Source organism: Hypomesus transpacificus, chromosome 3 (genome assembly GCF_021917145.1).
Source record: "Hypomesus transpacificus isolate Combined female chromosome 3, fHypTra1, whole genome shotgun sequence".
Taxonomy (NCBI): domain Eukaryota; kingdom Metazoa; phylum Chordata; class Actinopteri; order Osmeriformes; family Osmeridae; genus Hypomesus; species Hypomesus transpacificus.
The window spans coordinates 13,092,521-13,119,406 of record NC_061062.1 but is presented as its reverse complement, the minus strand read 5'-3'; the positions used below and the strand labels follow the sequence as shown (position 1 = coordinate 13,119,406).

General features: G+C 48.0%; 1 protein-coding gene across 1 annotated transcript in view; it reads right to left on the bottom strand.

Annotated features, from left to right (window-relative positions):
• Positions 1-10,398: 10,398 nt before the first annotated feature.
• The window catches only part of si:ch1073-358c10.1 (mitochondrial peptide methionine sulfoxide reductase), a 24,760-nt gene continuing 8,272 nt past the window's right edge, over positions 10,399-26,886 (bottom strand). The window contains exons 5-6 of the mRNA XM_047018383.1: positions 18,878-18,984; positions 10,399-12,483 (exon numbers count right to left, since the gene is read on the bottom strand). Of these exons, the coding sequence (XP_046874339.1) occupies positions 12,301-12,483; positions 18,878-18,984 (290 nt within the window). The 3' untranslated portion in view covers positions 10,399-12,300. The remainder of the gene's footprint in view (positions 12,484-18,877; positions 18,985-26,886) is intronic.

Below are 26,886 nucleotides of genomic sequence, written 5' to 3'. Positions count from 1 at the left end.
AATGTTGGAGAGTCTAAAGGTTTGACTGGAGTTTAGCAATCTGCTATTAGCCTGTTTGCAAAGCCCAGTTCCTTATCTCAGAGAGAGAATACGTCTGTCTGAGAGAAAGGGTCTCTGTGACAGTCTAAACCCTGGCAGATGTATTTAATGTCTATGTATATCCTTTACAAGCACTGTTATTTTAAGAGGACACCTCTATCTCTTTTTCTCATGAGGCAAACACACACCTGCATTCACGCACGCAAACACGCAAATAAGTATGCACACATGCACATGCACCACACACACGCACACACACACACACACACACACACAGTTGTTGTATCTGAGTACATTTTCCATTAGCGTTTGCAAAGATCACAGGTTATGCAGCTTCCTGCCACAGCCAGTTTTCTACCACAGCAGCAAACCAGTAGGCCTGTGTGCCTCTGCACACACACTTACACACACACACATTCTGGGCCTTTTTCTTTTCATATCAACCCTTGAATTTTATTAGAAAAGGATGTGGAAAGAGAAGAGATTCAGACCCCTAAGCAGAATGATCCACAGTGTCTGTGTGCGTGTGTGTGTGTGTGTGCAAGTATGTGTTTAATGAGGATGAGAAATGAAAGCCTGAGTGTTTTCTTGTCTCGGTCTGTCTGGTAGTGGTAGGTCCAGCTTTCTTCTCCCGGACTTTCCCTCTTCTTTCCTCCCACTTCCCTTTGCGTGGGGCTTCTTTCACTGGACCGCCACCGCCTTCTCCCCCTGGCCTGTCCGTGCTCTCTCCTCCACCGCTCTGCTGTTTCACCTCCCATTCTCCTCTTCCTCCTCCTTTTCATGGTTGTCCCCCACCTCCCCCCACGCCCCCACCTCCACCTTCCTCCCCCTCTCCTCAGTGCCAGTCTCAGAGGAGAGCTGATGTGAGCTCCAGATGTTGATGCAGACAGACTGGAGACACAGAGGGCAGAGGGCTCCCTCTCCTCTCCCTCTACCTCCCCCTCTTCTCTCCTCCTACTCTCTCCTGCCGCCACCCACCCCTCCCCCCCCCACACACGCACAATCCCTCCCCCTCCTCTCTCCCTTTAGCCCCTTTGTCCCCCTCAGCCTCACCCCAAGTGACAACAACAACAACAGAGAATGAGGGACAGTGAGAGAAAGAGAGAGAGAGAGAGAGAGAGAGAGAGAGAGAGAGAGAGAGAGAGAGAGAGAGAGAGAGAGAGAGAGAAAGAGTGATGGCGACAGAGTGGAAGAGAAAGATAGAGAGAAAGATAGAATGATACTGAAACATGGGAGGTGACTGTGAGTTATGTTATGTTCTACTGTTCCATGGGGGTTCAGAATGTCGTAAAAACGTCCGGCCTTTGCATTTGCTAGGGGGTCAGATGGCTGAGCGGTTAAGGACTCGGGCTATTAATCAGAAGGTTGCTGGTTCGATTCCCCGCCATGCCAAATAACGTTGTGTACTTGGGCAAGGCATTTCACCCTACTTGCCTCGGGGGGAATGTCCCTGTTAATCAGAAGGGCTATTAATCATAAGGTTGCTGGTTCGATTTCCCGCCGTGCCAAATAACGTTGTGTACTTGGGCAAGGCATTTCACCCTACTTGCCTCGGGGGGAATGTCCCTGTACTTACTGTAAGTCGCTCTGGATAAGAGCATCTGCTAAATGACGAAATGTAAATTTGCACTTGCAGAGATCGATAGTCAAGGTCTCTTTTGTCATGTCAGAGCCAATACTAAGCCAACAAAGTAGAAGGTTGCATGCCAACAGTAACATGCTGTAATGAGTTTATCTGGATTGTGTGTTCAACCCTAATGTTAATTGAACAGAGAATTGGGACAGAAGTAGAGAAAGAAACAGAGAAAGACTTGATTGAGGCACAGACAGACTGGCGACTTCAGACGACCTCACAGCAGGTCAAAATGTGTTGTTGTTGTGACTAGTCTCTTTCACAAACACAAACCTGTCTTAACCACATGACCCCTGTCCACAAACACCGAAGCACACGCTTACACACACACACACACACACACACACACACACACACACACACACACACACACACACACACACACACACACACACACACACACACAGGAGAATGTTCACACACATTGACACACACACACACACACACACATTGAGCAACACATTAACCCTCTTACATAGAAACCAGCAGTGCTGACACTTTTACACCATGGCCTGATGGGCATGGTCAAAGGTCATTCAGTCTTACCGATACAATCTCTCTATCTGAGCAACCATCTATCACTGTGTATACTGTGGAGAACACTCACCTCAACCCCCTTTCTCACCACCCTCCCCACTCTACTGCTTTCTCAACCTTGCACACACAGCAACCCCCCCCCCCCTTTCTGCTTTTCATACCTTCACCCTCATCTTACCTCATCTTCATCCTCCCTCAATAAAAGTGAGATGTCCTCCCCCCAACCTCCCCCTTCCCCCTCAGCCCTTGTTTCCTTCAAAGGGAGCAACGATCGATGGAGTGAGCCAAAATTGACAGGGATATAGTGAAACGGGGCATAGCTGGAGTTTAGGGGGACTGTGTGTGTGTGTGTGTATGGTAGACGGGTTGTAGTAAAGGCTTCAGCGTAAAATTGGACCTCATGCTGAGCTAATTGAACTGAGAGTCGCTAACGCGTGTCTCTGACCAGTGAGCCGTCTGATTGCCTTAGACCTACAGTTGAACAGATAAGGAAGAGGGGACTGAACTCTGGAAGATTTATGTGTGTGTGTGTTTGTGTGTGAAGTGATCACTCAAGCTAGGTAATCAGAACACCACCCACAACAATCATCAACAACAACAGCCGAGCAGTTTGTGGACCTGATTGGTAAAAGCAATGAGGATGTAGATAAGAAAGGAATCAGTGAGAATTCTCCTGAATCTTGACTGAGAAAACACCTCACAGCTGTAAAATGTCCAAGGTGTTGTGACCTATCAAGGGGAAAGATCAGTAGAAATACACACGTTTCAATGTGCAGATTCACATCCATAAAGGAGGCAATTTGAAAAAGTTGTCGAATTAAATGTTCAGAACTGTCTTTTTTTTAACATTGAAAGTTCCAATTGTCCAATTGTTCCAAATTGTCATAGTTAAGGATCTCACGTTCTCCAACAAAACAGACTTTGTGCTTTAAATTGTCTTTGTGAAGAACTATCAGATAAAAACCCTTCAATTGAGCCAGCTAGGAGCTATGTGTGTGCTCAAAAGATTCCATGACGGTTCTTCCAAGGGCTTCTAACTCTGGGAAGCACTCTTGTTTGTCATCTTTGTTCCAAGGCCTTCCCCTGTTGTCTCCAGTATATTTAGTGCCACAACTGCCCATGATGTGATTAGCTTATAGCAATTGTACACAGTGGCATTATAGGTCTGGTGAAAGGGACAGTGCTCTGTTTGTTGGGTTAGCAGCCGCAACCATAATAATTGTAATGACTATAGCCAACAGCATAGAGCAGACTGGTCAGACGACGTTTAAAAAACATTAATGGCTAACGTGTGTTCTAAATAGCAGGTGAAAATTATTATTTGGGAGTGTGTGTGTATGCATGTGGATGCTTAATGTAATAGTCAAGTCACCTCTTAGTCATAAAGTATCCCCCCTGTAATAAACCAACCCAGACACAGAGAGGAGTGGAGAAAAGAGGAAAGGAGAAGAGAGGAAAGGAGAAGAGAGGAAAGGAGAAGAGAGGAAAGGAGAGGATGGGAGAGAAGGGCCAAATATTTCAGTGATAAACTGAGGCATGGCAACGCATGTGATTTTGATTCTTGTTTCCTGGTTTAGAAGTTCTTCCTGGTAAGCATGTTCCCAGGAGGAGTGGGGTCATAGCTTATCCAGGGGGAAGGTTACACCAGTTGTGTCCAAGTGTAATCAGTATGAATGGGATCTGAACCAATGAACTCTCGACTCTCAGACTGGCTGCTTTGATGTTGACCCCACGCAGTCGACCATCATCAAATGTCCTGCACACGTACACACCCATCCTCTGCATATCCAGGTGTGGTGTGCTGTTGTATGGGCCCGTGTGTGTGTGTGTGCTGTTGTATGGGCCCGTGTGTGTGTGTGTGCTGTTGTATGGGCCCGTGTGTCTAGTGTGTGTCTTTATAAACATCCAGACCTTGTTTTGTCCCGTTCTACTCCTCTTATTCTTTTTCCACATCCTCCATCTCCTTGTCTTCCTCTCCTCATCCTACCCTTCTTCCTTCCACCTCCTCCTCTCTGTTCTGTCATCCATCTCTCTGACCTAACCTCTGACCTAGTCATGTGACCTCTTCCCTGTTGACCGCTCTCCGCTCGCCCAGCTGTGAAACAAGCCTCTGGTCTACTAGACACACACACACACACACACACACACAGAGTCACTCACGCACACACACACACACAGAGTCACTCACGCACACACACACACACACACACACACACACAGTCACTCACGCACACAGCTGCCAATGTAAGTGCAGTGGTTGTGGGTCTTGCCCTCAGCTCTCCCTGTTTTACCAGAATCCTTGCTCCCTCTGCAGAGAAAGTTCTGGAACTGCATCCCAAAAAACCTTTGGTAGTCTTTAAATACACCTCATAACTCAGTGTACGTCTGTCCTAGATTAACCTTGAGAGAACCTTTCACATCAACTTGCAGTGTCACAAGAGGCTAAACAAACTTCCTTGCTGGTCCCAAAGTTTCTTCAATCTTTTCTCTCTGCTTTTTCCTGGGAGTATTCCCTTGTCTTCCTTGAGGGCTTAAGTTGGTTATAGGTGCCAATCTATGGGCATTGGTGAAGCTCTCTGTAACACTGAGTTATCCAAATCAAATTGTATCCACGGTTATACCTTCAGACCCGATCTAGGCTTTCAGAGACAAGGACATGACTGGGTGAGAAGCTGGAGAGGAAGCAGCCTCCGCAGAAACTTCTCAGTCCAAGATGTTTTATTGACATTAATCAATTTTATATTAATGATGGAAAAAAGCACAAATAAAAAGTAAATCAAAATGTATTCCCAGGTTCACCAGACGTTGACAGATCACACAATGTATATGGACTCATGTATTTTACGCTGAAGAAATGTACCTTAAATTGGTATCCCTGATAATGCAGTATGATTCGTCTCATCTGAGTGATTTCATTAGACTCAGGGAAACATTGTAAATATGTGTTCATAACTGTTGGTCATATCAGTCATGTTTCAACACAGGAAAAGTGATGACGTTTTCTCTAAAATAGGGAACCTGGGTGTTACGCCACCCTCCTCCTAGAACAGCCAGCGGGCTTATGTTCTCAACGGTTCTTCACTCGTGTTCAAGGAAAGCGCACCATGTTTTCAAATGTTCCTCTTATTGCACATCTTACTAAAAGTTTGGTTTGAGTTTTAAAGTTTGTTTTTACTTCAAATAAAACCATTCCTGCACAAGACTAACCCTAAATTATGTAATCTAACACTTTGTCTGTGTCTGTGCTTTAAAAGTGGCGTTGTCATGATATTCTGATATTCTGAACATAAAACCCTAACCCTTGTCTATTTGTATTGTTTTTGATGACATTTTAATGCTTTGCCGTGTTAATTTCATCAAATGTGAACATATGTAAAGACACACAGATAAACATAGCAACATGACAGCACCAACTTTTCAGTACATGTTTGAAGCACACACATGTTACAGTGATTACTGGGTGATCTCTCACTGTCTTTCTCTGTGTCTCAGCTCACAGGGCCTCCGAGCAGAACACAGGGCCTCATTCGTCCCCTCCCATCCCTCTCTCTTTCTCTTTTTCTCTCCCTCTATCTCTCTCTTGCTCCCCCCTGCTAGGATCCCCACAGCTGCGCGGACCAGGTGCGTTCCGCCCCGACACACACACACGCGCGCACACACACACGTACACACACACTCACTCGCACACACGCACACACACACAGACACACACACACTTCCACCCGCCAACGGACACAGCAGGAAATGCCTAATACCAGTTTTAGAATGATGCCACTGTGCCAGCATGACAGGGAGGATGCAGGGGCCGCCACTCTCCTGAGAGAGAGGGGAGACAGGGAGGGAGAGAGAGAGGGAGAGAGACATAGAGAGGGGGGAGAGAGAGAGGGAGAGAGAGAGACAGAGAAAGGGGGGAGAGACAGAGGGAGAGACAGAGAGAGGGGGGTTTAAAAGAGAGAGAGAAGGAAACAGGATGAGAACGTCTGTGAGTGACAGGGACATTGACCGAGACACAGACAGAGAAAGACACAGGGACAGAGAGGAAGAGAGACACAGACACAAAGAGAGAGAGAGAGAGACGATAACCACAGAGAAACAAGCAGTGACCATGACCTGGCCTGAATCACAGGTGGCCTTAGATAGTACCAAGTCAGCCATCCATCCCTCAGCCACTCTCTCATCCTCTCTCCTTCCACCCTTCCAGCCCTCCCACCTCTATCCCTTCATCCCTACCCTTTCAATCTCTCGATTCCTCCATCCCCAACTTTCACATGTCTGTCAACGTCTAACATTGCCCGTCTGTTACCACTCTCTGAGTGTGTGTCTGTGTGCTTGCCTCTGTGTGTGGGTGGGAGCACATGTGTTTTAACAAAAAAAAGTACCATAGTTATTTTGGTCTGCGGCTCACCACAACTCACACTCTCCCTCTGTTCTCTCACGGCCCCTGGAGAGACGCAGAGACACAGTTAGAAACACACGTTTTATTAGGCTCAATACAACTCTGATATCTTTAGTACATCAACCAGCTCATGAGTGCAGACGGAGGACTGAGACCACATGCTGTTAGACAGCGCAAGATTGTTTTCTGGATGGTCAGGCTGGACCTTTGAGGCCTGTGTGTGCACGTGTGTGTGTGTGTGCACGTGTGTGTGTGTGCGTGCACGTGACAAACAGTCGGCACCACCTGAATGGAAAGCGAGATGGGCCACAGTTAGACAAGAGAGCGAAGGGGATGTGACACGTCATTAGCAGACTAGTCGTTGATGGTGTACACATACATGCGTGTCTATGTGTGCGCTTTACGTGTGTGTAGTTTCATTGTAATGGAAACTCGTCGCATGTGACCACAACAAACACATCAGGGTGCCCTGAGCGTTATCAAGCCACAGCTTCCAGCTCTCACTGCACAACACCACAGACCTGCAGCAAGAATAGAGGTGTTGATGGTACTACTTCTGTTGAGTGTGTGTGTGTGTCTTGTGTGCGTAAACACTAGTATGTATGTGTGTGTGTGTGTGTCCTGTGTGTGTTCTGTGCGAGCGTGTTCTGTGTGTCCTGTGTGCAGTCACACATTCACCTCAACCTTTTTCCAGCTCGCTAAACCAGTTTCCAGTAGCGGATGAGTTTTGAGGCCACTTCTGTGGAAAGACACAAAGGGCCTCCACCGGTCCTGGCTGACTAGAGGTTATTACATCAGCAGCTCTGTCACTATCAAATAAATACAAGTTTGCGACAACATAGGGTTGTTTGTCTTGAAGGGATGATAATACAAAGGAAATACAGACACGTGGGCATGCAGGCACACACACACACACACACACTCCAACAGGAAGAGAGTGGGTGTTTGGGAGCAGCTGCATGGAGAAGCGTCAAACATGGTTTCCTCTTGATGCAGCCGGCTCTAGCTCTCCTCTTCTATCTCTTTCTCTCCTTTCTACCTCTGTCTCCCTCTTTTCCTGCCTTCACCCTCTCTTTCCGTCTGCTGCTGCTCTCGAGCTTTTTCTCTGACAGTGACAAACACACCAGCATGCCATCCTCTGTATCTTCAGCTCTATCAGTCAGCTAAACCCGACCCTGCGATTCTAACTGAACCATCAGATTTAAATCTGCAGACTTAGCAGACCTGTGTGTGACAGACATACAGAAAAACTAGGCTGACGAACACACACACAGAAGTGCAGAGACAGCATGTGTGTGAACTCTCTGTCTTCTGAAGGGTGACATGTACTGCAAAGTACTCTGGAAGACACAGTGTTAAAATGTGTGTGTTTTGTAATTCATTTAGCAATCAGAGAATATCAGATATGTTTGTTCACTGTTTGCACATAGGTTTTGTCCTAATTTAATATTAGAATTACAAGAGAGAGACAGGACCACATGGACAGAAGTATCATTTGACATCGAAGATTTCTCATATAATACTGATCAAAATGAAATCATTGGCCTAAGAATTACTTCCTGTTAAAAAAGGACATACTGGTCAGCAGGAAAATGGGCTGTTGAATGCAGGAGGATATTGAGGCATACACACACAGCGTGTGCGCGTGCACACACACACACACACAGGGCAGGAACCAGGCTGTGGAGGATCTCAGACAGGGCCTATTGTCCACAGATGGCTCTTTAATGACAGCACAGCTGGGCACAAAGACCACACCGCCACTACGCCTCTGCACCGGACTGTTCACTCACTCACACACACTCACACACACACTCATACACACACACGCACGCACACACTCCATAGGCTTTGACATACACTCACAAACACACAGCTTTTATGTACTAAGAAGCACACACATAAACACACATTCCATAGGCCTTGACAAAAAGTCACACACACACACAGCTTACATGTCCTAAGATAGACACACACATATGGACACAGTGAGATTGATGCACACTCACAAACACACACACATGAGCATGGAGACAGACTTTAACGTACCTGGAAAGAGAAAGACAGATATACATCACCATTTGGAAATTCATACCTAACTTGTGATCTATTTCTTCATCTTGAAAATGTTTCCAAACCATACTAGTCTAACCCACATCAAATCTTAACCAGGGATGCCAGATATGAACCCCCTTAGAAAAGCTTTGTTTAGGATTCCCCCATAGTAATGTTGGGGTGAACCTGGCAACCCAGGAGCATGGAGGTGTATTAGTCATCGTAGGAAAGAGCTGAAAAACAGGCAGAGAGGTACATGTTGTTTACAGAGGTGAACACACACACACACTTCCCGCCCTCGCCCCCGTCCCAACCGCTACCGCCGTCCTGCACAGCAGCCTAATGCAGAGAAGAGCACACACGCAACTGTTAAAACACACACACACACACAGACAGACAAACCCTGTGCACCCTCATACGGAGGAGAGCGCCCACGCATCCTGCTGTGTCGCACAGCCTGTGATGTACAGAACACCTCTGAACACCACGCTCCCCAGCCCAGCTCTCATCCTCACCACACACGAACCCTCACCTCAGCTGGTCTAGAACGTTCTATTGTTTTCATACAACAACTGACTCTCACACCTGCAGCTTTGGTGACGTCATCAACACTTGTTTGGAGTTCTGGAATTCAAAAAAGAAAGTGACCAATGTTCAAAAATATGTCAACAACTTTTTCAGGCTTTAAAAAAATATATATATATATGTGGGTCAGGGTGCCATGTGTAGATGTAAAAATGTGTGTGTAAAGTACTGTGTGCCTGCACGCTTTTATTTGCATGTGTATTCCTGGATCTATACGTGTGTGGGTGTGTGTGAGAATGTGTGGGTGTGATTGTGCGTACGCGATCGAGATGCCAGATGTGTTTGCATCCCTCCCATCCCCAGGCACTGGGTCCTAATCGGGGCATCAGACCACAGCTCTAGGCCAGAGCACAGCGGGCCCTCTGTCCTGCCCAGAGAAGTGCAGCCTTGTCTGGGGAAGAGCATCTGCAGCCCGGGGCCAGGAGCACCGGCAGCCTGGGTCCCCCTTTCTGGACCAGCTGACCTCTGCACCCTGGGACGTACTTCAGAGAAAGACGACAGAAAAAGAGAGATCATCCAGCTGATCTCTCGTCGTCCCTCTTTTTGCTACATCCGTTCTACGCCATCATCCACCCTTCATCCTCTCATCCTTCTCCTCTCTCTGACCACAGTCACTCCATACTCACACCTCTCTCCCTAATTCCCCGTCCACTTTCAACACGCATAGCACAGCCTCTACCCCCTCCTCCTCCTCATCCTCCTCCTCCCCCACCACCCAGTCCTTCCCTCGATGCCCCCCCACCCCCAGCCCAGTCCTCGGGGTGCAGTGTGACCCTGCACGTGTTGTGGGCCTGGCAGTCTGGCTCAAGGCCCACTCCTCCCTGCCTCTCTGCCTCTGACAGCAGCCTGCACCTGGGAGCCTGTCACCCCGCACACCGCCCAGCCCAGACATCCCCCACACAGGAAACCCAGAAATAACTGCTGAGTGTCTTCATCAGAGAGAGAGAGAGAGAGAGAGAGAGAGAGAGAGAGAGAGAGAGAGAGAGAGAGAGAGAGAGAGAGAGAGAGAGAGAGAGAGAGAGAGAGAGAGAGAGAGAGAAAGATAGGGGATGGGAGAGAAGGAGATAGAGACAGAATGACACTTGCACCTGGACAGTTTCACACTGTCCAGTCTGGCCCTGTGACACTAGCATACTGAAACACATAACAGACTATCAGTAGATTTCTATTTATTTCAATTTCAGTTTCTGTTGTTTCCCCATATCTAGAAGTCATCAAAAATCCAAAATATCTGTTCACATTTGTACATTTGTCTGCTAATGTTTGTGAGTGCATCTGTTGATTGTCTGACTGTAACTACATTTTCATCTGGGAACGGTCCAATCTGGTTTCAGAAGATGAGGCAGCCTTTCACGGAAACTCTGTTTACAATGAGGCAGGAAATCACTGGATCTTCTGTAACATTAAACTCCCACATCAACACCAAGATAAGGCTATTAAGGTCTATCAGAAGTTATCTCTCTCTCTGTTATTTCAACTCTACTGCTACAGCACACCATGAACCAAAACAGTTTGCTATCCCGACCAGGTCTCACAGCATGATACAGTCAGGTGTTACACACACACACACATACACACACACAGGCCTGCATGCAGACACATGCAAAAATATCTGCCCCAATACTAAAATAGGCCCTGAGAGCATGCACCTGCACCCCATAGTCCACACCTACACACAGGTGTCAGGAAATGACACACACACCCAGACAAAGAAAGAGATAGAGAGAAAATGAGGGCGAAGTGAAATCAGACGACTGTGGTTGCCCAAAACTCTTTTTTTCTTCTCTTCTTTTTTTTTGTTGATTTCTCAGAGTTTAACCATGATTGTGTGTGTGGTTGAGGGAATGTGTGTATGTATGAGTGGGTTCACCATACTGTCTAAGTGTTTGTGAATGTACTGTAAGCCAGGCTGAGAAACAGGTGTGCCTTCATCTAAGGGTAAATAATCACCGTGAGAGCATAAACAGAGTGAACATAGCCCCATGCAGGCTCCTGTATATTCATCTGCATGTTTAATCATCTGTGTGTTGTGAGTACATAGAGTGAAGGTACCTGAAACAAACTCTTGAGTCACATCCTGTAAGTCTGTGACTAAACTACAGGTGACACAGGGACCTGCCCTTAGATGACTCACACACACGCACTCTCTCTATATATATTTCTCTCTTTGTAGAATGAGTGACCAATGATTAATGGAAACAAACACATGTATTATTCATTCCAGAATCTGTGAAAAACGAATTAAAGAGATATGAAGATTTAAATACAATTGGACAGTCGCTTCTGTATGTGTTGTGGGTCAGGTAGCTGCTTGTACCCGCTGGTACTCTCAATCATCCTTCAATGTATAGCCTGGATATCACATTTATGTGCAGTGACTGCTATGCGCACTAGGTGAGAAGGTTAAAGTGCAAGACAAACAAGCAAGAGCAAAAGGACCAGTCCACGGAATCTGACAATCAATCTCAATAATTGACCCTTCTGAAACAAGAAATCGGAGAAAAAACGAACTGAGATCACTTGATTACAGCTTGTAGTAATCAGTTGTTGCTCAGAGGCATTTGTGATCCCAGCTACATAGTGAGAGGAATGGTCATGCAACATCCTGGTTCCATTTAAGAAACAACTTTCGAAACTGCTATTATTTGGTACATGATGGATCAGAATACAAAATCAATCAGGAGTCAATTACAGTGATAACTTATACTGATTAGGAAACACAACATTGTTTTAAAACATATGTAGAATGTATTATCTGTGTGTGTGATGTGGGAATGACATAAAATCTTCGTTGAGTTACTCATGTTATTTGGTGCATACTGACATCTTCTGGCTATTCGACAACACTGCAGTCTGGAATGCAAAAGTGTCAATCGGAATTCTGTAGACTAGATCTTCAGCAAGATTACACCTAAAAACCAATACCTGAGTCGTTATTGCTCAAGTAAATATTTAAAAAAAAAGATCTGGTTTGGCCATCATCAAAGTCAAGCCTGTCAAACTCCACTCTGCGCTCCCTAATGTTCCTCCACCTCCTCCTCTTCTCCTGCCCAGGTCACAGCTCGTCCTTGTCACCAGCCCCTGCTCCTATGGGGCAGGAGACCCCAGTGCCCTTGAGGCCACAGTAGCCCTTGGGCACCTTCTTCAGGTACTGCTGGTGGTAGTCCTCTGCGTAGAAGAACTTCTGGTCCTGCAGGATCTCCGTGGTGATGGCCCCATGCCCCTTCTCACTCAACACCTAACACAAACAAAGAGCCCGTGTTTGTTACATATTGACATATTTTACATTTTATTCATTTAGTATATTCTTGTATCCATGTTGTCGGACAAATAGTACATGTAGAAAAGTAAAGCAAAAGATCAATGGTCACAAGTGACAGTTTGAACAGTATTTCAGTGGTCTGAGTCAATCAACAGTCTGTTTCTACCAGGCACGTCTCAGTCAAAGTGATCACATCTCATCCGCTCTTCTTACAACCCTGTCTGCGAGGAGCAGGCACAGAGGAGATCCAGTAAGACGGATGTCATGTGACAGTGCCAGTCTATGACAGCTGGGATGTACTGCAACACTGGCTCTTGGTAGTGAAACTACAGGAGTATGACCATGAAAAGATGGCCGTTAAGTCCCTTCCACTCACTTAGCAACACAAACAGGGAACTTAAGGACTAAGTTCCTGTGTGCTACATCACAGTGCTCACTGACTGAAAGTAAGTAGGTTGCCTAATGGGTATTGTCTGATGTATCTATTGTTGATACCTCGAGTTCATGAAAACAATAAGTATGGAAGAGGGATTTCTTTGGGGACTAGATCCATGTGAATGACAGATGAAAGCACACAGGCAGTGTTTGTGTTTGGCGGTATGTTTGCGTCTGACGTCCATCTGTCAGGGGGTGTGAGTACCTCTGAAGGGCCGATCATGAAAGAGCATCAGTGGGTCGGTCTTTGAGGTGTCCTCAAGCACCGCTACAGAGAGGAGAGGCCTCAGGAGAGATGCTTCAATCAGGCAGACAGCTCCCCTACTGGGAGGAGTGGGACTGTTCCCTCAACGCACAACTACAAGGCCTCAGCACTACATACAGCTCATCCTGAAGCCTTTAAAGTTCAACACCCCAGAGGGCAGCCCAGAGTAGAACCGAGAGGCATTGCTTGTTTGTTATTTGCTGGATTTCTTCCATGAAATCTCAGAGGAGAATATGGATACACAAGATATACACCAAATAGATAAGAGCAATCTTAATTCATGACGAGTCATTTGAGCCATGTAGTCTGGACTGGTGCCTCGTCGAGGCTTAAACAACCAGCCCCTGATCCTCCTGTGGAGTGCTGTGATGCATGTTGTGAGGGAGAACAATGACCACGAGATGCAGTACTCATTCTTGGCCACAGGGTGGCAGTGTAGTATTTGTAGTGCTGTCAAGGCTGAACTGATGCAACGGACGTGGAGCATCAGAAACAAACCAGGGCAGCAATGGTCCTCCTCCCTCCATCCCAGAAGTCCTCCCTCCATCAGCCCTTACTGGGCAATGCTGCAATGATCGACAACTAAGGAAACATGTAAGGCCATATTTGGAGAGCTTGACGGATAAAACGTTAAATTGAAAGGGAATTCATTGTTACCAGAGATTTATAAATCTAAAACTGGGCATACAGCCAATTGTGATATAGAAAATGCAAAGGTAGAAATACTGCATTGTGGATGGGTCTCCTAAACACCCAAAACAAACATATTCAATGGATCAAATCTAGGTGGACTTCCTCCTGGTCTGTGTCCATGGCCAATGAGCATCCTGTGCCCTCTGCGAGCAGTGTTGTGGTGATGGTGGTATCATGGCCTAATTAGCCAGTGGTTGGAGAGAGAGAAGGCTGGAGGGTAGCAGAGGGTGAAGGGAACACTGTGTCCGATTTGTTGTCTGGTACAGCGAGAGTATAGTCCACCACCAAGCTTACTGCAGTCACAACACGGCGGGCAGTCAGGCAAGCGGCTAGGCGGGCGGCCATTTTAAATCCATAAATCAGAATGCATGTCGTCTCGCTGAGTGTGACCCTGTGTGGCTTCGCTCTGCTCTGCTCACTGCGGCTGAAGAGAGGGAAGGATGTAGTAAAGAAAGAGAAATAAAAAGTGATAGAGGAAGTTTCTGCTGGACAGAAAGAGGACAGAACAAAATGAAAGAGAGACAGAGAAAGAGAGACTGCGTAGTTGTGATGGTCAGAAAGAGATGTGTGGAGAAAGAGAGTGTAGGAGACAAAGAGATGGTTGTAGGGAGCAAAGAGAGCATTCCGGGTGAGATGCTGTGGTTAGCGTTAGCCTTGGTAGTGTTAGGAAAGAAGGAGAGTATCCTGGGTGAGATGCTATGGTTAGCATTAGCCTCAGTGGTGGTAGGAAGGAAGGAGAGGGTCTTGGGTGAGTCAGCCTTTTACTCCTGTCAGATAAAGTCCCCTGTCACACATGTGCATGGCTCAACAACTCCCTTTCCATTTCTCTCTTTCTCACCTCTCTCTCAATTTCTCTCGCTCCACATCTTTCCCATCAGCTATTTCTCAATTTTCTTGCCTTTTAATCTCTCCCTCCCTCTCTCCTCCTCCACCGACCCCCTCTTTTCTTGATCATCCCATTCTTTCTTCCCCCCCCCCCTCTCCCGCTTGTGACTACGGCTCGTTGCTCACCCTCTCTGCAACCAAGCGAGATAACCTCACCGTTTCCACAAACGCTCGAGCCTGGATGCAGATATGACGTGACACACTGAGAGGACAGGAAGAAAAAGAAAAAAGACCCATCTTCCACCATGTCTCTCCGTCCATCCTCTACGGACGGCCTCTATACCCGAGAGAAAGCGAGTGAGAGAAAGCGAGGGCGGGGGGTTAAGGCAGGGAGACAGATAGCGAAGAGAGGAAGAGAGAGGAAGAGAAAGAGAGGGTGGGAGACCAGTGACACTGACTGACTCATTTGAAGGACATTAGAGAATCCCTCCACAGTCATTTATATAATCATCACCACCACCATCATCATCATTAGCATACAAAACACTCCATCCCAGTCCTCTACGGCCATCAGTGGAATATGTAAAGAAATACCACCGTTTAACATGAAATATAACAGAAACATAAAACATCTGTTACAGTCAGGGTAGTGAAGAAATCTAGGTTCCATAAAGAAATAAAGAATTGGTTCTGCGTAGAATCTACCAGAAATGTATGACATCGCCGACCTAAAGGAGGGTGTGAAATAAAGATTTAAAGACGAGAGGAAAGAAAGAGAAGAGAAAAAGAGGGAGATGTGTGCAAAGTAGCGAGGGACGGAGGCAGATCCATGTCAGGCCAGGATTCAGAAGCTCAACACACCGAGAATGAAGGAAAAGAGACAACAAAATTGACCGAAACATGCCGTGAACTGCACAACGTGTGTGTGTGTGTGTGTGTGCGTGCACGCTCTATATGTGTGTGTACGTGCATCTGTGCACGCAGGAGGAAAAGAGTGCGTCTCCGCTCACTCATCCCTCTCAGAGCGGGTCAGGCAGCCATTTTAGGTTGTCTCTAACCGGCAGCAAGTGCTCCTACATTTTGTGCAGTAGCATCATCATCAGCTGCAGGGATGGGACCAGCTCCAGATAGGTCGTAGCTTTGCTGTACCCACTAATCTCATATGTAGGGCTAAGTCGACGCTGCATAGCGGTAAACCCAACCACTGTATATTGTTCGGAGTGTGCTTCAAACAAGATAAAATATAGAATAGATTTGGGAAGGATTTTCCGATGTGTTTTGCCGTGACTTTGTATGAAAAAAATAAAAATGAAACGTTAAATACATATGGCTGTGTTCGGTGTTTCAGAGTTCTAGGTGGAGGGGATGGAGAGAAAGAAGCTACATGGAGCGAGGGAGATAGAAAAGAAGACAGAGAGGGGGAGGTTAATTGTGTGCGATGGAGGCAGAATGAGAGGAAAAAGAGATGGAAGAAGTAGGTAAACGACATGTTAATACCATCCCCAGGAGAATGGAGAGATAGTCAGCCCTTTAAGAACCCCGGGGTTCTCCCCAAGACTTTTAGCTCCCAATCACCCCCCTCTTCCTCCCCTCTCCACCTCGCAATCCTTCCTCCCCCCACGGCTCATTAAGTTGGGATGTCTTATCAGAGGGCACACTTGCTCCACCAAGGCCCTACACAAACACACACACACACGCTCACACAAACACACACTCTCTCTCTGGTCGGATTGATAAAAAACATTGTTCTACACGCACAGAACAACCCCACCTCCTCCATCACTCCCTCATTCTACCCTGTCCTAAGCCACCCCCCACCAAGCTTTCTCCTCCTAATCAACCCTCTCCATCCCTCCATCCCTCCTCTCCTCCCTTCTTCCCCCAAGCTCGAGGGACAAACTGCAGCGAAGAGTGATGCAGAGAGAGACAGGAAGAGGCAGAGAGAAAAAGTAAGGAGAGAGAAAGAAAGAGAGAGAGAGAGAGAGAGAGAGAGAGAGAGAGAGAGAAATAAAGAAAGGGGAGAGAGAAAGAAAGAAAGGGGAGAGAGAAAAAAGATGGAGAGAGGAAAGAGAGAGGAGACAGATAGGAGAAAAAGAAAAAAGGGAGAGGAGAGACAGAGAGGAGAGAAAAAAAGGAAGAGTGAGAGAGCGCGCTGCGCTCCTCTGCTCCGCTGCCACAGCCGCTCTGCTACAGAAGCCTTTGATGTTCCACAAATTTCAAATTTCATTAAAGAGAACCCCCCTCGCGTCTCCTCCTCCCCCTCCCCCTCTCCTCCCCTCCCCTCCCCCCTTCCTCCCCCTCTCCTTCCATCCCTTCTCAGCTCTCGCGCTTAAACAAGCTTTTCTGCCTCGCTTCTTTTTGCCCCAATGCTGAAGTTGAGAAACTGAAAGCCCTGCAGAAGACCATCTTTGTATAGCTTAATTATTCATTGGGCTGTGTGTCTGTGTGTGTGTGTGTGTATGGCAGGTTGGAGTACGTTAGAATCTGGGTCTTCAGATGCCCATCGAATCATCTGAATAGCCTCCACCCACTCTCTCTTTGCTACTGACAGGAAGCCAAACACATCCCTCTATGGACAAGCCAGGCCTTTGGAGGGCACGCATACACACACACATATGCACACACACACACGTACAAACACTCAGACACATACACACACAGATGCATGCGCGGTACTCATAATGAGGTGCAAAGTCATATATTATTACATCTCTAGCAATTCTTATGCAACAGACTCCACTCATCAGATATAAGACCTGGCAACACAAGCATGCTCACATTCTCTTACACACTAACTTGCTCTTTAAGCCTCTCTAACCATCCACTGCTAGGTGCATCCACAAAGACCGCTTTACAGAGGAGCCATTTTGGCTCAGTGTGTGTGTTATCAGCCGCACTGTGGAGCCATACGTTCCAGTTGCCATCTGGGGAAACTAGTGCCAGGGGACAGGTTGACAGTTAGGGTGTGTCAGCAGGACTGTTGTCCTTCCCGTCAGAGTTGAGTCAGATCAGTCAGTCCCTGACAGGGAGGTGACCGTGTGACAGCCGCTGGTGACGCAGCGGCATTATGACACTGAACCCCACAGGGACCGTGGCACGTGTGGGGGCAGAAGGTCCTTCCCCCGGGCCCCCGGGGGCCCCTGGGGGGCCCGAGGCTAGGTACTCTGTAGGGGGTCACGGCACGTGTGTGTATGGAGGGGGTTTTAGGGGGCGCAGGTCACCAAGGGGGCGGGGTCTGTGGCAGTTGACAACCCATCAGTCTTGGCCCTCTGGTCTGATTGCGTCCCCCCCCCCCCCCCCCCCAACCTCCCTCCTAACCTCCTCTTCCTGGACCCAGCTGCCATCCCCCCTGACCTCTCACCCCTGCCCAAGGCCAAGTCTGGGGGCAGGGGGGAGGGGGTCGTCACGGCAACCTGACAGTCCCCTGGTCCATGACCGGTGACCCCAGGAGTCGTCAGTAACCATGGCAATCCCGTTTCCTATGAATCCCATTTAGAGAGGGATGAAAAGAAGGAGGACGGGATGGAGGGACGGGTGGAGGAGTGAAGGGATGGACAGAGGGACACATGTGCGAGCAGGAGAGATGTGGCGATGGATTACTGACCCTCCTCGTCTCTGGGGATGGAGGGGATGCTGGGTGTCACTTATGGATGGATGAGGGATGAGGGGTGAGGAGGGTGAGGGAGGTTAGGGGTGAGTGGCTTGGCTTGACTAGCTGATGTGCTAGGCTAGAGGTGAACACCCCTGAAACCAGAAGCACACCTCTGGTATTGTCATTCAAATAGGAGAAACAGACAAGAGCAACGACTGACACCCCAGGGCATCTATGTGTGTGCTTGTGTGATTAGGTATCAGTGCCTTCTGGTAGAACTCTGCAGTCCTCAGAGACATGTGTGTGTGTGTGTGTGTGTGTGCGTGCGTCTGTGTGTAGTACGTGTGTGTGATATGTGGTGTGTGTGGTATGTGGTGTATGTGCGTGATGTGTGTGTGCGTGGGTGTAAGTAGTGTGTGTGGCGTGTCTATTTGTGTGGTGGTGTGTAATGTGTGGACGTGTGCTGTGTATGTGGTGTGTGTGTGTGTCTGCGAGCGGTGTGTCTGTACGTGATGGGTGTGGAGCGTGTGTGTGTGTGTGTGTGTGCACACTGGGTGTACCTCTTGGTAGGTATCTCTGGTCTTTAGAGCCAGCTCCTGCTGAGGGGGACTGGAGGTGTAGATGGCTGAACGGTACTGAGTCCCTCTGTCGTTCTGCTGTCTCATTCCTGCACGCACACACACACAGACAGACAGAAAGACAGACAGACAGACATGCACACACAGACATAGACACAAACAGGCAGACTTCGTCAGACATGAGCACAAATGTACATATGGTGGAGACAAAATAACACATTGTGGTACAGTATGTTCCAGGTCACACATTTCTGTGTCATTGTGTACTTCACTCGGGGGTGTCTTGGTTTCCCATACTCATAACCATACTGTCATCATTTTCATCAGCTTTGCATCAGTCAGCCAGCCAGCCAGCCAGCGAGGAGGCTGTGTGTTCTGTGGTAAGGGGCCACATGGCTCGGGTCTATTTTCTGCTTTTCAAATGTCATCCTGAGGTAAGCATGAGCAGCAGCTCCTCCATGATTGTCTGTCCATTTTTCCTCTCATTCCTCCCTCTTTCGCTCTCATCACCCACCCCCTCAATGTCTTTCTTTCTTTCAATTTTTGATTTTTTTTGTCCTTCTATTCAACCTTTTATCACCTTCTCCCTCCTTCTATTCAATGTATCTTTGTCATTCTTTTCTCTTTGTCCCTCCTTCCAAATATCTCATTCAACTCCTCAACCTTGCTCTCCACCTCCACCTCTTCAGTCGTTACGGTACACTCTCTACCTCTTTCTCGTTTTGCCTTTACATCATTCCTTCCTTCCTTCCCTCCCTCTCTCATTCTCTGTTCTCCTCCACATCCCTCCATTTCTGCAGTGCTGGATGGCAGCCATCTCCCCCAGCTCTCCTCTTCCTAACCAGGCTCATGGCTGCCCCTCCATCAAAGGGCACAATGCCGCTCTCCCATTGGCTGCCTGGTGCTGCTCTGGCTCATCACTCTACCCCCGTGACCTTATTGTATGACCCTGAGGTCCTAACTGGCCTCTACGCTAGCAACTGCTAGTGCCTCACCACCAGAGTAGGACAGAACACTGGTACATTCTAGAAGCGGTGAGACGTCACTGAATACAAAGAGAGAGAGGAGGCTTTGAAGCATATTGAAATAATGAAACTATAGAGAGGATTATTAGTCATCCAAAAGGGACTCAGTCTCTTTCAAATAGCAGGACATTCTTAACTTCTCAAAACAACCTGCAAGGGCCCCTAAAATAAGAAGAAACAAACACACTGAAAATTCACCTCTTTTTTTCTCTATCCTCTCTTCATTTTTAAGGACCCCTGTTTTTTCCCTCCATCCATCAAAGGGCTGAGAAATTATTAATGAGACCCTCCCCATTCCTCATGCATAATTCATGCTTCCTTGCCTCTGAAAGCAGAGGGGCTGATGGGGGGTGAGGGGAGGGTGGGGAGGGTGGGAGGGGGTGAGGGGAAGGGCATGGGTCTTAGAAACACGTCACCCTTTTGAGAAGGTTCTTGACCTCCACCCACAAAGCCCAAACCTGACAAGACCCCCCCACACCCCTCACCTCCACACACCCCTCACCTCCACACACCCCTCACCTCCACACACCCCTCACCCCTCACCTCCACACACCCCTCACCTCCACACACCCCTCACCCCTCACCTCCACACACCCCTTACCCCACACACCCCTCACCCCTCCCCACACCCCTCAACTCCACACACCCCTCACCCCTCACCTCCACACACCCCTCACCTCCACACACCCCTCACCCCTCCCCACATCCCTCACCTCCACACATCCCTCACCTCTCTGTAAAAGTAGCTCTCTTTTGCCCAAAACTGAAACCCTTTTAAAAGGTGGCAAGAAAGGCAGGTTGGGGGTAGCAGAGAGGAGGTCTTCAGGGAGATGGATGGAGCTACTGTCCTTAACACACACACATCACCAATAACACATCACTGCTGGGGCTACAATCCCCCTCTGAGATTTTGCAGCAACTCAGTTCTCTGCAAAGTCTCTTTCACGCATAGACAGACACAAACACACACACACACACACTAACAGCCATAGCTTCATACTGCAGGCTTTCTTACAGCCTAAAAGCCACCTCTTTCTCCTGTCAACTCCCTCTCCAGTCTCTTTTCTCTGCTTTTCTTTCTCTCCATTCCCCCAATCCTTTTGCCACTGATGGTGGATAGGACGCCTGTGTTGGGTGCATATTCTGTGTGTGTGCATGTGCAATAAGTATATAAGTGGGAGTGTGTGTGCATGTACTTACTTATGCGTATGAGTGTGTGTGTGTGAGAGTGTGCACATGCGTGTGTGTATGTGTATGTGGGTGTGTGAGGAGGGAGGAAAGGGGGAGGCCCAGCATTATGCACAGATTTGTGTGTTTTTCAGTTGCCGGCAAAAAAGGGTCTGAAACGGTAAGAAGGTAATCAGATTAAAAGGGCTGCCGGCTGCTATGAAAAGACCGGGATGGCAAACGAGGGAGGGAGGTAGAGAGGGAGGGAGAGAGAGAAGGGTAAAAGAAGTGGGGGTTGAAATGATGATGCACCATTCATTTAGGAGAGCATGGCGACGCATTCTCCGTGCCATGACAACGATTATAGTCCATCACAAAACAGAGGAGGGGGAAGGCGGAGAAACAGACGCACTCTTCTGTACAGTAGGTGTTAAGAGTGTTAACCTGCCCCCCTAGCCCCTCCACCCCTCCTCATTCTGCTGAACCTACAGCCTGTCTGACCCTGGAGAGCTAAGTCTCCTCTGGCATCTTCACAACATCCTCAAACACACACACACACACACACGGGCCTTTATCCTGTTAACTGCTGTAAGTGCTGAGATTAGCCTGTCATCTCCAGCTTCTGTGTCACCACCGGCCCACAAGAGAATCCTCTCTGATGCTCTGGATCTCTGAACCTCTGTCACTTGAGCCTCTATCACCAGCCTCTCTCAGCAGCCTCTATTACTAGAGCCTCTATGACCAGCCTCTCTCAGCAGCCTCTATTACTAGAGCCTCTATCACCAGCCTCTCTCAGCAGCCTCTATTACTAGAGCCTCTATCACCAGCCTCTCTCAGCAGCCTCTATCACTTGAGCCTCTCTCAACTGAACTTGTATCACCTGAGCTGCAGGACTGGACCAGGATAGACAGGGTCCCTTCTATTGTCTCTGCTATGCATGGCAACCCCCGTCATTTACAGATAAAGTGTTTAAATATGTGTGTGTGTGGGTGAGAACTGCAGTGATTCCCTGTTGCTAGGATAGCACCAAGGGTGATACTGTGGCCTCTGCACTAGAGCACTTTGCGCTACTCTATGTGTGTGTGTCCACTGCTGTGTGTGTGTGTGTTTGTGTGTGTGCAACTGTTGTGTTTGAGTATGTGTGAGCTACTCTTGTGTGCATCTCTGTGCTACTGCTCAGTGTGTGTGCTGGGTGTGTGTGTGTTCTACTGCTATGTGCGTGCCAGCAGAGATCGCTGCTATTTTTGCCCTTCTTATGTAAGCTGCTGCTGACGCGAAGAAGTGTAGGAGCAGGGGTGGTAGAGAGAGCACCTCCCAGCACACACACACACACACACACACACACAAACGTTAAGGGTTTAGTAGCCTAGCCCTGCAGCTAAGCATAGTAAAGTGGTAGAGGGGTTTAGTTTTGGTAGCAGAACAGTGTGTGGTGTGTGTGTGTGCGTGGTGTGTGTGTGTGTTAGGGAATGCTGTGAGCATCGTGGGTACTGACAGGAGAAGATGCTCTTCTGATTCCGTCACTGCATGTTTGGGGCTACCCTAAAACACTAACTGAGAGTGTGTGTGTGTGTGTGTGTGTGTGTGTGAGGCATGTTCTGAAAGAAAGTCTTATCGCCCCTTCTTCTGTGTTGGTTTAGTAATTTCCTTAACCTTTATCATCTCTGCTTGTTAACAGTAGTTAGTGTCGACTGTCAGTCATACTTGGATTGCTGTGTTGAGTCTTGAGGGGAGTTTTAATAGGCCCAGCCTCCAGCCTAATACAGGACTGTGAGGCATCACACTCTACTGGGTCCACAAATATACCTCCAGACTCCAGACAACCACCCCTTCCCCTCCTCCAGCCAGACTAATTACAGACCAACCAAATGAGGCCCTGACCCCCCCCCATCCCACCCGCTCTGAGCAAGGTATATGTGTGGTTGGGGGTGGACTTGGGATGTGTGTGTGTGTTGAGACAGAGCGTCTGGTTGTGTCTGTCTCATTGTCTCTTCAGAAGGTAATTAGTATGCTCCTCACTGAGACTGGGAACCCTGGCTAATCAGCACACCGGGCCTCTACCTGCCGACACACACTGCCTCTCGCCTTCTCTCCTTCAGAAAGGTAAAACACACACACTGAAAATACACCGTGGACACAGAAAGCACACATTCCTAACTGCAATATTTTGCGTAAACACTCCTACTTCTGATTCTGATTCTATCTTTCGCCACTACTAAACCGCTGACACACACTTCAGACATTTATACACACACTCACTCACTCACTCACTAATAACACACACACACACAACACAAACACACATTCACTCTTCCCTCAACCACCCACTCGCCACGTAATCTCCATAAATTAGACCTGTCAGTGGTGGAGCTGTAATGAAGTGACACAAGATAATGAGCGGGCCTTTTTCAGCCAACCAGAAGGAGGGGGTTGGGGGGCAGGGTGAGGGGTCAAGGTCAACCCTCTTGGGGGTGTCTACAGATACGAGGGGCTCCCCTAGAATGAATGTGGTGACATTGGGGATGCAACTACCCCAAAGGGGGGTTGGGGTGTCTTTTCCAGCTGAAGGGACATGTGCCTGTGTGTATGTGCCTGTGTGTGTGTGTGGTGTGTGTGTTTGGTCATATACATATATATGACAGGGTTATATACATATAATATATATATATATATATGTGTATATAACCCTGTTTATATACATATATATGAACAATGTTTAAAAAAAGTTGATGGAAGAAAAGTACTTGATCAAATGGGTCAGATTCCAATCATACCACTTAAGATACACGGCCCTCCCAATGGCCTTTAGAGAAATAAGACTGCTTTATCTGGCTGTGGCAAAGCTAGCTCACATATAGAAGACAAAGCAGCAACCATAAGTGGAAACAGACAGAAACATTTAAATCATCCTTTTCAAGTGTATCACAATTTTACAGGCATTAATGCAAACATGACAAGAGGCTGGCTCTTTAGTCAGCCCAGTGCTTGTGTAAATAAAGCATCTCTCGTCTGTTGTGATCAGCAGTCTTGATTTGGCTGTCAACACCTAGCACTCTCCCATCGAAGGACGACAGCGTCGGCCATGTTGTGTGTGCACGCGTCGGCGTGCGCTCGTGCCGTCTGCTCACTGACGCAGCATCAGCCGCAAGTGACATAAATACTGCATGGCCTCAAAGAAGAGAAGGGAGGAGGTAGAGCGAAAAAAGTGAGGGAGGGACGGAGGGAAGGAGGGAGGGAGGAAAGAGAGAGAGAGAGAGAGAGAGAGAGAGAGAGAGAGAGAGAGAGAGAGAGAGAGAGAAGGAGGAACAAAGGGGGGGGGGAACCCAGGTTGTTGGGATGAAGGTGGAGAGGGAGATGATGGAGGAAGATAGGGAGAAGAAGGAGGGGGATGGGGAGGAGCGGGGAGGGATGAGAGAGAGAGAGAGAGAGAGAGAGAGAGAGAGAGAGAGAGAGAGAGAGAGTGACTAAGAGATAAAAGAGGAGTGCGTGTTCGCGTGTGTGAGGATGAGCGAGCGGCCTGGGGGAACGGTAGACTCACAGCGCTGTTCTGCGGATGTACTGACGGGATGGGAGGGATGGAGGGATGAGGGGAGGGGGAGGGGGAAGGAGAGGAGGAGGGGTGGAGGGGTAAGGAAGGGGGAGATAAGATGCTCTTATCCTCTAGACAGGCTGAAAGCCCCAGGGTCCTGAGGGAACAGGGGGTTGGGTCCCACTTTAACGAGGAAGTAACGAACATCCCAACAACCAAGGCAGGCATGTCCGTGCACCACAAGCATGTGCGTGTGCATCCCATTGTGTGTATGCATCACATGTACGTGTTTGATGAGTGTCTGTCCATGTAAAGCATGTGTGTGTGTGTGCGATAAAAAGACGTATGCTGTCTATGTGCAGTGTGTGTTCACCCATTGGGAGTGGTGTTGATGTGCATATTTTGCAGAATGACAAAAACATAGCTGCACAATTCTAGTGAGGCATTTTGAACGTTTTCGAAAGGAGAGACTATCCTGGCAAAATCTTGTCTCACAACTTTTGGACCATTTAAATGTCTTCGAAATAGCCTACTTTTTGAGAATTTTGTTCACAAAGATTGTTTTATCCTGAAAAGATGCCCTTCATTTAGATGCAAAGTTTTCAGCTTCCTATGGCAATATGTAGGAGGAAAAATTCCAAGTGTGAATTTAAAACAGCAGTTTCTGTTGTTGACTGGTGCAGCTGCCACATTATGGCCTTGATCAACACACTGTGTGTAGTTATATATATGTGTGTGTGTGTATGTATTTACTGTAGGAGTTGCAGTGTTAGAAAGACAGAACAAACTTGTAATTTGTGTACAGGGTTGTTCTTTCTGCAACCTAGCGAGGAAAACCAGCAGACAGAGTCTGTTTCTGAATATGGAAAGAGGGCACAAAGAAGAGGCTGCTGGGAGTTTCTGATTGGCTGTTAATGTTGCTATCCAAGACGTGATTGGAAGAGCAGACGTAGCTCGACATCACGTTGTTGGGACTGAAACCCTTTTTAACTGAGGCAAAGCAGAAAGGCAGAGTTCTCAACACACACACACACACACACACACACACACACACACACTGGAACCACGTGATTATATGTATGTGTGCCTGGGTGTGTGCATGCGTGTGTGTGTGCATGCATGCGCGTGTGTGTGTGTGCATTCATGTGTGAGTGAGCCCGAATCAGTGCAGCCAGTGATATCAGAGGGAATATTCCTTAATGTCTTCCCTTCTCTTCAAACACAACCTCCTAGGTGGACAGAATAAATTGCAGCTTAAGCACGCGCCGAGGAAGAGCCTGAGGCCCACGTCCACCTCTCTACGCCACATTTGTCAAATCAGAGCGATTCTGCACGTGAACCCACACGGGGGGCGGGGAGGGGGCTGGGGGGGCATAGAGAGGGCTGGGGGGGCGGGGAGGGGGCGGGGGCGGAGGGGGGGTTCAGAACGGAGTCACGTGAGCGAGTTGTCTTCTCTATACTCGGTGAGGGAACAATTTGGGAAAACATGGTTCACGGTACAAAATATTATAGGAGACACGGTTCCACTAGGAACCCCAAAAACTGTACTCCAAAGGTTTTCGAGCTGATATTCCCTACATGTTCTGTATAGGTAAGGGGTCTACTGTACCTACAGGGCATGCACAACACCCAGCATTCTACAGCATGAGTCTATGCACAAAAAACTCCAGTAATAACTGTCATTAACAATTCATGACAACTAGAGTGTCCATGGATCAGTCCCAACTGAGAGGAAACATAAATGCAAATGTATTGATCAGTGTATTGATCCGTAGCTGCCTCGGGTGTGGGTGACAGTGACAAGGAAAAGAGGAACTATGAGTCAGGCTACAAACGTGTTCTCTCGAAAGGAAACCCTGACGAAAAGCAGCTCTTTGCAGACAGAATTGTTCAACAGAACTTGAGTGTTCAGCACCTTTCAGTCTGTAGGGTTTGCGCCCTGCCAGTCTGTACCTGGTTGTGTGTAGGTGTGTAGGTGTGTTTTCATTCACAGGTGTGGGAGGAGATGACGATGGCCACAGAGCGCCATGAGCAGCTAACATCAGCGTTAACTGACGTGGTTAGAGGCGGGAGGTCGGTCCTTATCAATCTTTGATTCAGCTCTCCTTCTGTCTCTCTCTCTTTCTCTCCACCCTTTTTGTCTCGCTCTTTTCCCCTTCAACTTCCTCCCCATCTCCCTCCACTTCGCTCTCTCTCTCTCTCTCTCTCTCTCTCTCTCCCTCCCTCCCTCCCGCCGTCCCTCTCTCTCTCTCTCCCTCTCCCTCCCTCCC